This window comes from Rhincodon typus, chromosome 11 (assembly GCF_021869965.1).
Source record: "Rhincodon typus isolate 14 chromosome 11, sRhiTyp1.1, whole genome shotgun sequence".
NCBI classification, from domain to species: Eukaryota; Metazoa; Chordata; class Chondrichthyes; order Orectolobiformes; family Rhincodontidae; genus Rhincodon; species Rhincodon typus.
Genome location: NC_063342.1, coordinates 75,666,326 through 75,682,640, shown reverse-complemented (window position 1 = coordinate 75,682,640; position 16,315 = coordinate 75,666,326). Strand labels below are relative to the sequence as shown.

General features: G+C 44.5%; 1 protein-coding gene across 3 annotated transcripts in view; it reads left to right on the top strand.

Moving 5' to 3' along the window:
* Positions 1-16,315, top strand: part of epsti1 (epithelial stromal interaction 1) — an 85,532-nt gene that overhangs the window by 27,998 nt on the left and 41,219 nt on the right. For all 3 annotated transcript variants that reach the window (XM_048602829.1, XM_048602830.1, XM_020536061.2), the window contains exon 5: positions 5,295-5,452. In XM_048602829.1, the coding sequence (XP_048458786.1) occupies positions 5,295-5,452 (158 nt within the window). The remainder of the gene's footprint in view (positions 1-5,294; positions 5,453-16,315) is intronic.

Here is a 16,315-nt window from a genome sequence, read left to right as displayed (position 1 = left end):
AGCATCTGCAGTTCCTACTATCTCATTAACCATACAAGTCCCATACTTACACTGGCACACCGCACTTTTAAATCACCGTACATTCCCAAAATGCAGATTAACTTCAACGCATCCCCTAGCTCTCAAGGTCCAGGGAACAAAATTGCACAAGATGACATTAGCAACCGACAAGCAAATAGAAGCAGCAAAAAGGTGCATTCAAACCAGACCACAAAGAGTTAACCCTGCTACAAAGGTCAGTGAACTAGCAAAGAGTCAGTCTTCCTCTCTCTCTTTCGCACTTATGACTACTGCAGCTTGTCTCTGTCTTTTGTTTTAAAACACCGTCTGGACCCCAGTAGGCTTTTCCCCAGTCCTTCTCTGCCATTCTGCCAGATTCCCCCTCAACTAGGTCTGCTGTTTCTATTTATTGTTACTAGTTTTTTGCCCAAGTATTTTCAATTCCTTTTTTACCACATGCCTTTTGTGATTAAGGCACCGTACCTCACACTTCTTTTTTCACAACTCTCTAGTGCCCAAGACCGCCGGTGACTCTTTACCCGCCCTCTCTGGCACCAGGACACGTGGTCCCCTCTTTACCTTGCGCTCTCGGGCAGGATTCAGGCACATGGAAGACTTTTATTCAAGCAGAATGATGAATTCATTCAAGCAGAATTCAAGCAGTTGATGCAGGGAAAGGGCCAAAGGAACTTCCCCAAATCTGGCCTCCACATGAGAAAGCAATTTTTTCCTTAATCTTTGGCTCAGATCAGAAAAGCGATCAATTACATACTCTGATCTTCACAGTGAAATACAGCATTTTTATGCATTTTGTGTTACAGTGATCAAGTGCAGCGTGGACACTGTCCTTCCCCCTTAAACCACACACCCAATTCCATGGGATAAATAATCAATGATGGGCATTCCTATGGACAGCCCCAGATTCCCATGATTTTGTGGCATTTCACAGACATTGTAGTCCCCAGGCCTTGGGACCTTTCTATACATCCTATTCATTCACATTCCAAAGTTATTGACTATACTCCATCAGATCTGTCTCAGGCTTCCTTATCTCTGAGGACAGCTTGAATTGTATTTCATGTGCTTATCTTTATCAAATTCACTTATTCCTTTTATATTTCTCTGTCTCAATTATATATGTAAAAGTTCAAATGTCACTTTGTTTTAACTAATTGCAATAAGGTTAATTTCTGTTATAAAGTTAGTTATAACGTGTAAAATTATGCAGCTACTTCTACTGTTAGCACTTTGTAATTAATGGGCTGTGAACAATCCATATTGTTCAGCGTGTAAGAGAAGGCATTTCTTAAGATAATTAACTTTTACATCTAGGTTTAAGTGTTTGTTTTTTTTTCCTAATGCTTGTATTATCCTTGGGTGTATGTTTCCTTTATGTTGAAACCTACTTCTATGATTATCTGAAGAATCTTTAACTGCAACCTATTTCTTAATATTGCAAGTGACTTCAAAGAAACTATTTACTACGAAATAACTTTAGCAGCCTTTGCAGCTGCTTAGGGAGTTAATCTGAGACAACAAGGTGCAGAGCTGGACGAACACAGCAGGCCAAGCAGCATCAGAGGAGCAGGAAGGCTGACGTTTCGGGCCTAGACCCTTTCATAGGCTGAGACTCACGCCTGGTGTAATTCATTTACTGGGACAATCATCCTTTCATAAATGAAGGTCAGACAGCATCTGAGGAGAAGGGAAGTTGATGTTTTGGGCCAAAACCCTTCAGTGGGACTGGGGAGAGGGAGGGGACTGAGTAGGTGCGATGGAGATAGTTGGATGCAGTTGAGGGTTATTGTGGTTGGTCAGTAGGAAGGGTGGAGTGGATAGGTTGGAGGTGGAGTGGATAGGTTGGGGGTGGAGAGATTTTGAAGCTGATGAAGTTAATAAGGTAAAGTCAATAAGAGCTGTAAGCATCAGTGTTGTTCGTCCAGTTTACGTTTGCCCTCACTCTGACAGTGGAGGAGGCCAAGGATGGACTGTCAGCAGGGGAGTGGGAGGGGGGAGTTAAAGTGTGTGGCAACCGGAAGGTCAGGTTGGTCGGTGCGTGCAAACGAGTCCCTGAGTTTGCGTTTGGTCTCCCCGATATAGAGGAGACCACATCGGGAGCAACTGATGGAGTAGACGAGATTAGATGAAGTGCCAGATTTGGAAGGATTGTTTGGGGCCTTCGACAGAGGTGAGAGGGCAGGTGTAGCACCTCCTGCAGTTGCAGGGAAAGGTACTGGGTGTGGGGAGGAGTTGGTGGGGAGTGTGGAGCTGACGAGGGAGTCACAGAGTGAACAGTCCCTGCGGAAAGCAGACAGGGCTGCAGAGGTGACTATCTTTTTGGTGGTGGGGTCTGATTGTAGGTGGCAGAAATGTCAGAGGACAACGTGTTGTATTTGGAGGTTGATGGGGTGGTATGAGAGGACTAAGGGGACTCTATCCTTACTGTTGTGGGGGGTGGGGGGTGGGGGAAAGATGGGGTTGAGGGCTGAACCATGGGAAAAGGGGGCAGATTCGGTTGAGGGCATCCTTAATAACAGGAGGGGGAACTACGGTCCCTAAAGCAGTAGGATATCTGGAAAGTCCCAGAGAAGACCGCTTCATCCTGGGAGCAGATGCAGCGAAGGCAGAGGAAGTGTGATATAGGATAGAATTTTTGCAGGATGGGTGAGAGGAGGTATGGTGGAGGTAACTTTGGGAGTTAGTGGATTTGAAATGGATATCAATGGTGAGTTAGTTACCAGAGACGGAGACGGAGAGGACCAGGAAGGGGAGGGAGGTGTCAGAAATGGTCCTGAGAATTTGAGGGCACGGTGGAAGGTGTTGACGAGGTTGATGAAAAGTTCAAGCTCCTCGCAGGAGCACAAGGCAGCACCGATACAGTCATTAATGTGGCGGAGAAAGAGGTGAGGGACAGTACTGCTGTAGTTATTGATAAGGGACTGTTCCACGAATCCTACTAAGCGGCCAGGTCAGAACTCACACAACACCAGGTGATAAACCTGTTTGGACTATTTGTAAACACAAGCTTTCAGAGCCTCACTCATCCTTCAGGTGTTAGTGAGAGAGGTAATATCAGACACAGAATTTATAAGGAAAAGATCAAAGGGTCACGCCACTGCTGAGGAGTGGAGAAACAATGCCATGTTCTTCTCTGCCTTCAACACATTATCAATGATGATGAGCACCTCATCAATATCTTCCCCACACCTTCACTTCTCACCTTCAAATAAACATCAAATTTTAGACACCAGCACCTCCACATCATCTCCACTACAAAGAGGCAGGCATATCTACTCCAAAACCTTAGAGGCAGGCATAGCTTGGGCCCATGTGGGTGTCCATAGCCACGCCTCTGTTTGCAGGAAATGGGAGGAATCAAAGGAAAAATTTGTTGAGGGTGAGAACTAGCTCTGCCAAGTGAATGAGTGTGTTGGTGGAGGGGGACTGGTTAGGCCTATACGCGAGGAAGAAGTGGAGGGCTTTTAGGCCATCCTTGTGGGGGATACAGGTCTACAGGAACTGAACATACATGGTGAAGATGAGGTGTTGGGGGCCAGGGAATTGAAAGTTTTGGAAAAGATGGAGGGCTGGGCCATGTCCCAAATGTGAGGAGTTCCTGGACAAAAGGGGAGAGAATGGAGTCAAGGTAGGAGGAGATGAGCTCGGTGGGGCAGGAGCAGGCAAAGACAGTGGGCGGACTGGGGCTGTCGGGTTTATGGATTTTGGGAAGGAGATAGAAATGGGCTGGGTGGGATTGGGGAATTATCAGGTTGGAGACTATGGATGGGAGATATCCCAAGGCGACGGTGTTGTCGATGGCTTGGTGATCAGAGGTGGGGTCGTGATCGAGGGAATGGTAGGAGGAAGTGTCAGAGAGTTGGTGATTGATGTTGCAGCGGCTGTTGGAGATGAAGAGGTTGAGGGAGCGTAGGTGGCCAGGAGGGGGTGTCCAGGAAGATGGAGTTTGCTGGAGTTGGGAGAAGGGGTCGGCAAAGGAACGCAGACTAGGGGACTGGTTCGCAGAGCACCTGTGCTCTGCACACACCAACCAACCTGACCTTCCTGTTGCCATCCACTTTAACTCCCCCTCCCACTCCCCTGGTGACCTGTCCATCCTTGCCCTCTTCCACTATCAGAGTGAGGCCAAACTTAAACTGGAGGAACAACACCTGATATTTTGCCTTGGGAGCTAATATCCCGTTGGGCTTAATATTGACTTCACCAGCTTAAAAATTTCTCCACCCCCAACCTGTCCATCTCCTGACTCCCCTATTGACTCCACCTTTCCCACTGACCAACCACAATAATCACCTACGTGCATCCAACTATCTCCATCCCAACTACTCTCTCCCAGCCCTACCACGCTCCCTCTTTATTTCTGGACTCTCCTCCCCCAGTCCTGACGAGGAGTTTCAACCTGAAACATTGACTTTCCTGCTCCTCAGATGATGTCTGACCAGCTGTGCTTTTCTAGCTCCATATTTATTGACTCTAGCTTCCAGCATCTGCAGCCCTTACTGTCTCATTTCATTAATGAAGCTGGAATACATTGCTTGGCTATCCTTGGCCATCCTTTTATCAGACTTATCTCAGATGGTTGCTTGCAGGGCCCCTTTACTGATCTTGGAGTAGTCCTGTTCAACGGTACCATTATGTTTTGTGTGAGCAGGATTTTTAGTTTTGCGTAGTTTCTGTCTACCATTTTGTAAGCAGGCAGGGGTCACTTTAGTATAGGCAGGAACAGGTCACTTTTTTGGACAGGTATGGGTCACCCCCAGACAGACCCTACATTCCATTCCCAGCCTGTACATCTGTACCACATTCGCAATCTCCAACCCAATATCAGCTTTCATCCCTCTATCCCACACCCAGCTTGAACGCAATCTCTCTCACCAACCATTTCCTGCAGTATCCCATATCTAGCCAGACCCAAAAATCCCAAAGCCAACATGTCCCCAATACCCACATTCAGCCTGCACCCCAATATCTAATATCTGGCCAGTAGCCCAGTATCCCATGCTCACCCTGTGCCCAGTATCTCATACACCAGCTGTACTCCAATATTTCACAATTAGCCAGTACCTCTAAATTCCACACAGCCTGTACCCCTCACCCATTCTGTATGCTTATGTCCAAGACTATATACCCCAAAACCTATCACGCACCTCATAGATGGTCATACATACCCACAGTCACCTCTCACTCCTGTATCACAAATGGAGCCTGTACCCTTTTCACCTAATTCATGCCCAGATTGAATGTTTCACATTAAACTGCTTTTTTTCCTTCTGCAGGCTAAGAAAGAAGACTATAATCGGAAACGGAAAGAAGCCGAAGAGCTCGAATATCAGAAGAGGAAGGAGATTCAGCGAGAAAAAGCCAATAAGCTCCTGGAGAAGCAGAGACAGCAGGAGGCACAGAGAAAAGCGCAGCTCCAAGCAGAACACCAGCAGTGAGTTTCAGATTTAACAGCTAGCTTCATACTGCAACACACATTTGACAGTTTTGAAGGTGACAAACAAAATCCTCAGGGGACCTGCGGGAACCTAATATCAGTCCCATCCCCAAAAGGGGGTTGTGATGTTCAGTTGAGTGTGCTGGGGTTTAGCTGATGGACAGTCTCAGCTTGAGAGGCCCATTCAAACTCAGACAATGCTTGAATGGTGAGGGCTAGTGGCTGTCAGCTTCTGTAGCATTCTGCTTGACTACATAGTTATTACCTCCCATTTACCCCATTATGTGTTCAGGCAATTGTGGAAATGGCAGAAGAGAAGGAGACAGTTTATTCTTTGGAATGTAGGAGAATGAGGGGTGACCTTACTGCAGTGTATAAAATCATGAGGGGCATAGATAGCATGAATGCATATAGTCTTTTTCCCAGGGCTGGGGAATTGAAAACCAGAGGGCACAGGTTTAAGGTGAGAGTGGAGAGATTTGAGAAGGACCTCAGGGGTGACTTCTTTACACAGAGACTGGTGTGTATATGGAATGGGCTGACAGAGAAAGTGGTTGAGGCAGGTACAATAGCAACATTTTAAAAACATTTGGATAGGTGCATGCATGTGAAGAGTTTAGAGGGATATGGACCAAATGCGGGTAATTGGAACTAGCTGAGTGGGCACCATGGTCAGCATGGACCAGTTTGGGCCTAAGGGCCCATTTCCATGCTGTATTATTCTATCAATTCAGCCCATCATATCTCTGGCTGTGCTCAGAACTTCGAGAGCCAAGGGACAGGGATGAGTACGGTGGTTGTCACTAAGGAGAAGTTGCTTGGGAAGCTAAAAAGTCTGAAGGCAAATAAATCACCGGGCCCAGATGGACTACACCCCCAAGTTCTGAAGGAGATGGCTGCAGAGATTGTGGAAGCATTGGTGGTGTTCTTTGCAGAATCATTGCAGTCGGGGAGGGTCCTAGAGGATTAGAAAAATGGCTAATGTTTAAGAAGGGAGAGAGGCAGAAGACCAGAATACAAAGTTTGGTTAGCTGGACTTCAGGTATTGGTAAGATTTTAAGAGTCCATTATTAACAATGAGATTGCAGAGTACTTAGAAGTGCATGGTAAAATAAGGCTAAAACAGTTTGGCTTCATCAAGGGGAGGTCATGGCTAACAGATTTGTTAGAATTCTTTGAGGTTTAACAATCAATGGAGAGCCAGTGGATGTGATATATTTGGATTTCCAGAAGGTCTTTGATAAGGTGCTGCACAGGAGGCTGCTAATTAAGATAAAGAGCCCATGGTGTTAGGGGCACAGTACTGGCAGAAGGAAGAGAGTGGGGTTAATAAGGTCTTTGCTAGAGTGACAGCCAGACACTAGTGGAGTTCCACAGGGGTCAGTGCTGGGACCACAACTATTCATATTATAACACATTAATGATCTGGGTGAAGGAAAGGAGGGTATTCTTTCTAAGTTTGCAGGTGAAGCAAAGATAGGTGGAGGAATAAGCATTGAGGAGGTGGAGAGGCTGCAGAAGAACTTAGGCTAGGAGAGTGGGCAAAGAACTGGCAGATGGAATACGATGTGGAAAAAGAGAGAGGCTATGCACTTTGATAGAAAGAATAAAAAAGGTATAGACTAATTTCTAAATGGGAAAAGGCTTCAGAAGTTTGAAGCACAAAGGGACTAAGAGAATCCTGAACTTGGACTTCTTCAGGTTAACATGTAGGTTCAGTTTGCAGTTAGGAAGACAAATGTGATATTAGTATTCATCTCAAGGAGGGCTAGAATACAAGACCAGGGATGTACTGCTGAAGCTGTACAAGGCTGTGGTCAGATTGCATTTTGAATATTGAGCTGTTTTGGGTCCCATATCTAAGGAGGGATTTTCTGGCCTTGCCAGTAGAAGTTTACAAAAATGAGCCGGGGATAATGGCTTGTCATTTGAGGAGCATTGAGGGTTATGAATCTGTACTCAGTCAAGTTGAGAAAGATGAGGAGGTTAAGTTTCTGAATCTTATAGAATACTGAGAGCCCTGAATAGAGTTGACGTGGAGAAAATGGCTAGAGACTAGGCCCCAAGGTCACTGACTCGAAGTGAAGGGACAACTCTTTAGAACTAAAACAGGAAGGATTTTCTTCAGTCAGAGAGAGTGGTGAATCTGTGGATCTCATTGCCACAGAAGACAGAGTGCATTTAGGACAGAGTAAGGGCATCAAGGGTTACTGGGAGAAGACAGGAGAATGGGGATTGAGAAATATAATCGGCCATAAAGCGAATGGTGAAGCAGACTTGCTGGGCTGAATGGCCTAATTCTGCTCCTGTATTCTGTGGTCTAATGGTGTTATCAATTCAAATCCCATTCTCCACTCCGTTCAACCCTAAACCCTACCTAGAGTGCAGATTGCTGATGGAATTCCAAAGTGTTCAGCAATGACTGAATTGACTTCTCTTGTCATTTTATCTCACACTCACTGGGATCCATTTTGAATTTTGAACCCAAGTGTAAAGTGAGTGTCAGTGGTGAAGAGAGTGGATCTTTGTGAATAAGGTGCCCTGGTTGGTGTTGAGCTGCTTGCTGATTAGGAATTGTATTTATCCAGGCAAGTGTTGATAGTATCATTGAATGTCAAGGGGAAAATGGTTAGTTTCTCTTGTTTGAGATGGTTGTAGTCTGATCCTTGTGTGGCATGAATGTCACTTTCCACTTGTAAGCCTAAACCTGAATATTGTTAGATCCTGCTGCACTTGAACATGCACTGCTTCAATATCTAAGGAGTTGTGCAATTATCGGTGAAGGTCCATGAAATAACTCCATGAAGGCCAGTATGCAGTCACCTAGTCTCTCCTTATTTAGATGCACATAGAAGAGGACACTGACTCAGCTAGCTCAGTGACAGCTCCTAGAGTAAACCTAACCCTGACACTTTATATCTGAGCCAGGACACCCTGATTGGGGCTGTTAATCTGATCCCATGATGGACATTATACTATAAAATCCACCTGCTTGACCTTGTTCCAATCACTATCCCTTCCCCTCTAAGTTCGGATTGGGGGGGTTTTCACACCTGGTCTGGTTCCTCCGACTCTGCCTTGGATATTGGCGGTACGTACTGGATCATAGACCGTCCGTATACGAGGTGGTCTCAGCCAGTATTCTTCCTGTGGTAACGTCAGCTGCATCTGCCATATCCATCTCACCCTTGGGTTTTTTCACTAGGTGGAGGGGGAAGAACCCATGGGTTCCAACAGCCTTTCTGGCTGTTCTGAGGGGCCGGGTATGTTTTGCTCCTGCTCCGTTTGCAAGGTTTCATGTAGTCTATGTGCTTAACGGCCTTTCCTACCCAAACTTTGTACGTTATGGGACATGACCTTGTGTCAACCATGCCCCTCACCCATGCAGGGCCATTCCTGCGGTTTTGACACCAAACTTCAGTCCTTGAAGTAAACTGCCTCTCACTGTTAGAGGAGTCTTATATCCAGCATTGGCATTCCTGAGACTGTTTCACCACCACCAACCCCCTCCCCATTCAGGAAGATCAGGCTTAACCTGGTGTGGAGTCTTCTTCCCATTAGCAACTCTGCTGGAGCCATCCCTGTAATTAAGTGAAGAACAGGGACAGCTTGGTATTGACTGAAGCTGTAGGCTAATTCTTAAAGCCTGCCTTCAAAATTTGAACTGTTCTTTCTGCCAGATCATTGGACAATGGATGGTAAAGAGCTGTCCTTACATGCTGAATATCATTTTTATTTTAGGAAATTCTCAAATTCCCTGCTGGTAAATGTCGATTGTCTGTGACCAACAATTCTGGGAGTGTGTATATTGCAAAAGATGCTCGCAACTTTTCAACCATCGTCCCTATTTAAGGGATGAGCTCTATGCACATTCAGCCACTTAGAGTAGGCAACCACAGTGACTAAAAACAGAGTCTATGAAAGGGCTGAGTCCAGCATTTACTCGGCCATTCCCTTGAGTATGGGGGAGCTGCTGGCAGTAATTTGTCCTCATTGGCACTCTGGGCACTGCTGCACCAACATGGCTATATCAGCATCCAATCCTGCCCACCAGACAACTTCTTTCCAATGTTTTCATTTTGGAAATCCCTGGATGACCTTGGAGTTCAGCCAGTATCTGGCAGCGACCTTTGCTCGGGACAATCAATCATTCTTGCTCTCCATAATAAAATGCTGTCTTCTGCTATGTTCTGGTCTCTCTGGGTCCAGAAAAGTTAATTCTGGTGTGATGGCCCCTTTTGTTTCCCACATCACCATCACATGAGCTGGTTTCACCAGGACAGGATCTTCTTGTGACCACAGTCTGACATTGTCAGCGGTGACCGGAAGAGTGTCCAGAAAGTTTAAAACCAGGATGGACTCTAGTGGTGACACCACCAGTAGTGTATCTGCCAGAGGGAGGTATTTCAAGGCATCCACATTTGCCACTTGGCCTCCCAGATGGTGTTCCAACTTGTAATTGTACGTAATCAGAATTCAACTTGAAGCACCATCCTAAAGAGGTAGGCCTAGCAGGGGTTAGAGGTCCATTATGATTACAAACATACTTCTGTAAAATGTATTGGTGGAACTTTCTCACAAAGATTACCACCAAACCTTCCTTCTCTATTTGGGCGTATCTTTGTTTGGCATCAGCCAAAGTCTGGGAAAATACACTTTGAGCATTCCTCTCCATTGGTGAGTCAACATTACCTCAATAGTGTATGGGGAGGCATCACATGTCAGCACCACCTCTCACTTGAGATAGTAATGTGCCAACACCTTAGACAACAACAGCTGCTTCTTAACTACGAGACCATTTCCAAGGCAGACTCTTTTTCAGTAGCGGATGCCAGGTTATGAATTGTTACGGAAATTTCACCAACCCAAGGAAAGACAAGTTCCAGTACAGACATGGGAACCATGATACCTTTGATTGCCCTCACTATCTTCCAAAGAGTGTAACTTGGTTTTATTGACTGTGTAGCCCAAGTAAGTCACTTTGGGTGCCTGGAACACATTTTCCCCTCCTAAGGCATTCACCTGCCTTGGAGGCACATTTAAGTACTCCGTCCAAGTCCTCATGCTCTTTATTGTTTCTTTATTGTTATTATCATGTCACCCAGATAAATAGTGACGTGGGGTAAACCTAGTAAAATGTTCTCCATCATCCACTGGAAAATGGCAAATGGCACAGGCTGATCCCTAAAAGGCAGTCTTGTATAAAGGTGCAAGCCCTTATGGGTGTTAATTGTAGCATACTTCTGGGAATTCTGATCTAATTGTAATTGCAGGTATGCATGGCTCACATCCAGCTTCATGAAGGACAGCACACTACATCCCACTCCCCCGCCACCTGCCAGGTTTGCATACAAGCCCTTTATGCAAGGGGTTGGGTATTTATCCAGCTGAGAGAAGCAGTTTACCATTTGTATGAAATCCCCACAAAAGGCAAACCAACCCCTTGGGCTTCACAATCAGCATGAGCATTGCTGCCCATTCTATGAACTCTACAGGTTTTGATTATTCTTTCACTTTCCAGCCTCCTGGTGTTTGCTTCTATTTTTTTTTGCGTGCAAGGCAAATAGCACTAGGTAGGTCTTACAAAATCATAGAATTGCTTCTTGGTCAACACGTAAGGTGGCCTTGATGCCTTTGATAGTCCCTAGACCTTCCTGGAAAATCTGTGTTTAATTAGGACTTCATTTGGGCAGCCATTTACTAATTGCAAGATATTGAGCCATCTTTTTCAACCAATTTTGCCCCATCAAGCTTGGGCCTGAATCTTTACAACAATCAGTGGTAACTGGTTCTAGTCACATGAGAACCAGCTGATTCAAAGTTGTACCCTTAGCTTGTAGGGGTTCCTAGTATAGGTTCTCAGCCTAAGAGAGTCCAGAGTAAATTTTGGTAAAGGCTGGTTCTGTAATCACTGAAACAGCTATGCCAATATCAATCACCATTAGATCTGGGTGACCATTTAAACCACTTGGTTCTGATTTGGATGTTACTAAGCAATTTAACTGTTCCAAACCATATGTAGGAGGGCTTTCCAGCATGTGTTCTCTTGGATACCAGCCTACAAAGGTCACTTACTCAATTCACACCTATTAAGATTTTTTTGCCATCATGAGCCCACATACCAGCAGCAACTAGTGACCTGTTGGCCCAGATCCTCAAGAAAATTAACCATTTGGCCAAGGCTTGGCTTGGTTTTAGGATTTTGCTGTGGATTGTCCTAGAGTTTGAGGTTACAGTTGTCTTCCCTCAAGTGGTGTTCCTCAAGCTGTCAGCCTGGCAAAAGGTGCCCAATTCCACTAGAATACTCTGCAACTCATAAGCTCCACTTAACCACATTTTCTAACAAAGCCAGTTGTAGTGCCTGAAGGTCAGTTGGTCTTCAGTTAATAAGCACTTTTGCAGGGTCACATCACTAATCCCACATATCAAATGGGATCTCAGCACCTCACAGGGTTAAACCAAAATCACATGCCTCTGCCAGTTATCTTAACCTCAAAAATCCCAACACCAATTCCCATGGTTCAAGCTCCCAAGTACAATTGATAGCATCTCAGAATTAAGGGAGGCTTAGAGACTTTGCAAAACCAGTAAACTCTTGAAAGGTGTATCTTTAATATCTTGTGCCTCAGGGAAAGCTAGGTTTCTAATAACATTAAAAACTGTGGATCCACAAGTTGTCAGGATTACTAGCAGCTTTACATCTGCCCAGAAAAAGAACACACAGCCCAGTCTTCAGCAGCATCAAATGAATTAAGCTTCCCAAATAACAACTTGATATCTGAAATGCTTACCCCCCTCAAAAACTGCAAGCAAATCTCTTCAGGAGTGTAGCTCACGCTTGTCACCACTGAAATAGCTCCATGAAGGCCTGTATCCCATCATCTAGTCTACCTTTAGTTGCATATGTATAGGCCACTACACTGACCCAACTTGTTCAATGCCAGCTCCTAGACTGAACAGAGCCCCTGATACTCATGTTTATATCTGTTAGCCAGGACTCCCTGATTAGGGCTGTTAACCTGGTCCAATCAGGAACATCATATTCTATGAGGTCCACCTGGCTAACCTTGTTCCAATCACTACAGTCTCCACTTCTGATCTGATGATGGAGGGAAGGTCATTGAAGCAGCTGAACATTGTTAGACATCAATCTGTCTGGTTGAACACTTCAATGTTTTTTATCCACCCCATTGCCATAACCCTGTACATTGCTGAAAATTAGAAATCTATCAATCTCTACCTTAAACATTACCAAAGTCTGAGCTTCCATAGAATTTCAATGATTCACAAACCTCTGATTAAAACAATTTCTCCTCATCTCTGCCGTAATGAATCGCATTTATTTTTAGATTGTGCCCTTGGTCTAAACTCCCCAACCATGGGAAGCATTTTACATGCATCTATATAGTCTGTCCATTTTAAGTATTTTGTCAGTTTCAATGAGATCATCTCTCATTCTTCAAAATTCTAGACGACATAGGCCCAATTTGCCCAATCTCTCTTCATAGGATTCTCCCACCATCCATGGAGCAACTCCGATGAATTCTCATTGAATCCCCTCTATGGCAATAATATTTTTCCTTGAGTAAGGAGACCAAAACTGAATACAGTATTCCAGGTGCAGTCAAAACAAGCTCCTATACAGTTGAATTCTACATTCACAACTCCCAGAACATAGAATAGTGCCAGCCCACCATGTCTGTGCTGACCATGATGCCATTCTAAACTGCCTGCACATTCTCATTATCCCGCAAAAAATTAAGCATTCTTTTCACATGCTGGGCCTAGTCTTCGACAGCAGGATTGAATGAGTCAAGCTTCCCAAACTGCCTGTTTCACGTGTCTGTCAGACAGTCATATAGTCATAGTTATACAGCACAGAAACAGACCCTTCGGTCCAACTCATCCGCACCAACCAGATATCCTAAACTGATCTAGGACCATTTGCATTTGGCCCAAACCTTCCTATTCATATACCCTCCAGATACCTCTTTAAATGCTGTAATTTTACCTGCCTCTACCACTTCCTCTGGTAGTTCATCCCAAACATGCACCACTCTCTGGGAGAAAAGGTCCCCCTTAGGTCCTTTTTAAATTTTTCCCCTTTCACTTTAAACCTATGCCCTCTAGTTTTGGACTCTCCTACCCTTGGAAAAAGACGTTGGCTATTCAACCTATCCATGCTCCTCATGATTTTATAAACGTCTATAAGGCCAGCCCTCAGTCTCTGATGCTCCAGTGAAAACATCCCAGCCTATTTAGCCTCTTCCTATAGCTCAAACCCTCCAATCCTAGCAACATTCTTGTAAATCTTTACTGCACCCTTTCAAGTTTAACAAGATATTTCCAGTAGCAGGGAGACCAGAAGTGAATATAGTATTCTAAAAGTGGCCTCACCAACATCCTGTACAGCCACAACATGATGCCCCAAATCAGATACTCAGTGCGCTAACCAATGAAGACAAGCATGTTAAACACTTTGTTCAGCAACACTCCCCAGGGCCCTACCATTAAGTGTAGAAGTCCTGCCCTGCTTTGCCTTACCAAAATGCAACACCTCACATTTATCTAAATTAAACTTAATCTGCTATTCTTCGACACATTGGCCCATTGAATCAATGTCCTGTTGTACTCTGACATAACCTTCTTCATTGTCCACTCCACCTCCAATTTTAGTGTCATCTGCAAACTAATTAACTATATTTCCTATATTCACATCCAAATCATTTATATAAATGACAAAAAGCAGTGGACCCAGCACCAATCCTTGCCGCCCACTGCTGGCCACAGGCCTCTAGTCTGAAAAGCAACCCTCCACTACCACCCTCTGTCTCCTACCTTTAAGCCAGTTTTGTATCCAATTGGCTAGCTCATCTGGATTCCATGTGATCTAACCTTACTAACCAGCAACCATGCAGAACCTTGTGGAACGCCTTGCAAAAGTCCAGAAACACAACGTCCACCTCTCTTCCTTCATCAATCTTCTTTGTCGCTTCTTCAAAAAACTCAATCAAATTAGTGAGACACGATTTCCCATGCACAAATCCATGTTGCCTTTCCAAATGCTTGTAAATTCTCTCCCTCAGAATCCCTTCCATCAATGCCTTTTAAATGTTGCCAACATACCTGTTTCTACCATCTGACCTACAACCCTCTATGTTTAAAAAAAAAACTTGCCTCACACATTTCTCTTAAACTTTTTCCTCTCACCTTAAACCTATGCCCCCTAGTATTTGACCTTTCCATCCAACTATCCACTCTATCCATGCCTCTCATTATTTTATGTACTTCTATCAGGTCACCCGTCCGATGCTGTAGCAAAAACAACTTCTCCTGGTAGCTATCCATTACTCAATTCCTCTTGCTATAAAAGGTTAATGTTCCATTGGCCATGCTAAATTGCCCATAGTGTTCAGGGATGTGTAGATTAGGTGGGTTATAGGGGGATGAATCTGGGTGGGATGCTGTGAGAGTCAGTGTGGACTTGTTGGGCTGAAGGGCCTGTTTCCACACTGTCGGGAGTCTAAGTCTAAATCTAAGTCAAATAGCTTGCTGCACCTGTATGTTAACCTTCAGCGACTGATCAAAAGGACACTTAGGTCACTTTGTACCTACTAAAGTGGACAACATCACATTTTCCCATATTATATTCTGTGTGCAAGCTCTTGCCTATCCACTGAATCTGTCCAAATCCTCCAGAAGATGCTTAACATCTCAATGACAACACATTGCCACTGAGCATTGTGTCATTTGCAAATTTGGAAATATTACATTTGATTTCCACATCCAAATCATTGATATATGTTGTGAATAACTGGGGTCCATGCAATAAATCTTGAAGTACCTCTCTAACACAATAAATGTGACATTGATGTCAAGGCCTGTCACTCTCACGTCATCTCTGGAATTCAGCTGTTTTGTCCACGTTTGAACCAAGGCCATGAGCTGAGTGGCCCTGGTGGAATCCAAACTGCGTGTCAGTGGGCAGGTTATTGCTGAACTGGTGCTGCTTGATAGCACTGTTTATGATACCTTCTATCACTTTACTGATGATCGAGAGTAGACTGGGGCAATAATTGGCTGGGTTGGATCTGTCCTACTTTTTGTTTACAGGAAATACTGGGCAATTTTCCACATTGTCATTTGGATGCTGGTGTTGCAGCTATTGTGAGAGTGTTTAGCTCCGGGCATGGCTAGTTCTGCAGATCACTTCTTCAATGCTGTTGCCAGAGTATTGTCAAGGCACATAACCTTTTCAGTATCCAGTGTCTTCAACCATTTCTTGATATCATGTTGAGTGAATGAAATTAGCTGAAGTCTGGCATCTGTGATGCTGGGAACTTCTGGAGGAGGCCAAGATGGATCATCCACTCGGCACTTCTGGCTAAAGATTAATATGAATGCATCTTTTACACTGATGTTTTTGGCTCCCCCATTAGAGCTTGGAGATGTCCTGAGGAAAACCTTGTTAATACATTTATGCTTTTATGACCAGTCCTAACCTCCTTTAGCAGGCTATATGTAAACCCATTCCTCTCGTGACTTCTGGGCAGCTAAAGCTGAGCTGACGAGTGGGTGATGGTGGAGAGTCAGCCAGAAATTGCTGTGATTCCTGATTCACAACAATACCTGTCCCTTCCCTTAAAACACCTGGTAATTTCCGTATGAGCAGCATTAGCAGCAAATTCTGAATTCAAAAGAGACCTCAAGACCAGACTATCAGGTTTTGAAATGTTCCAGCAACACTATCAGAGTATTTTTTGCCAGAAACCTCTTCACTCCAGTCTGTGGTATCCCATCAACTAATGTTTTTCTCTTGGAAACAAGCATTTCCAGCATTAACAACAACAACAAAAACAA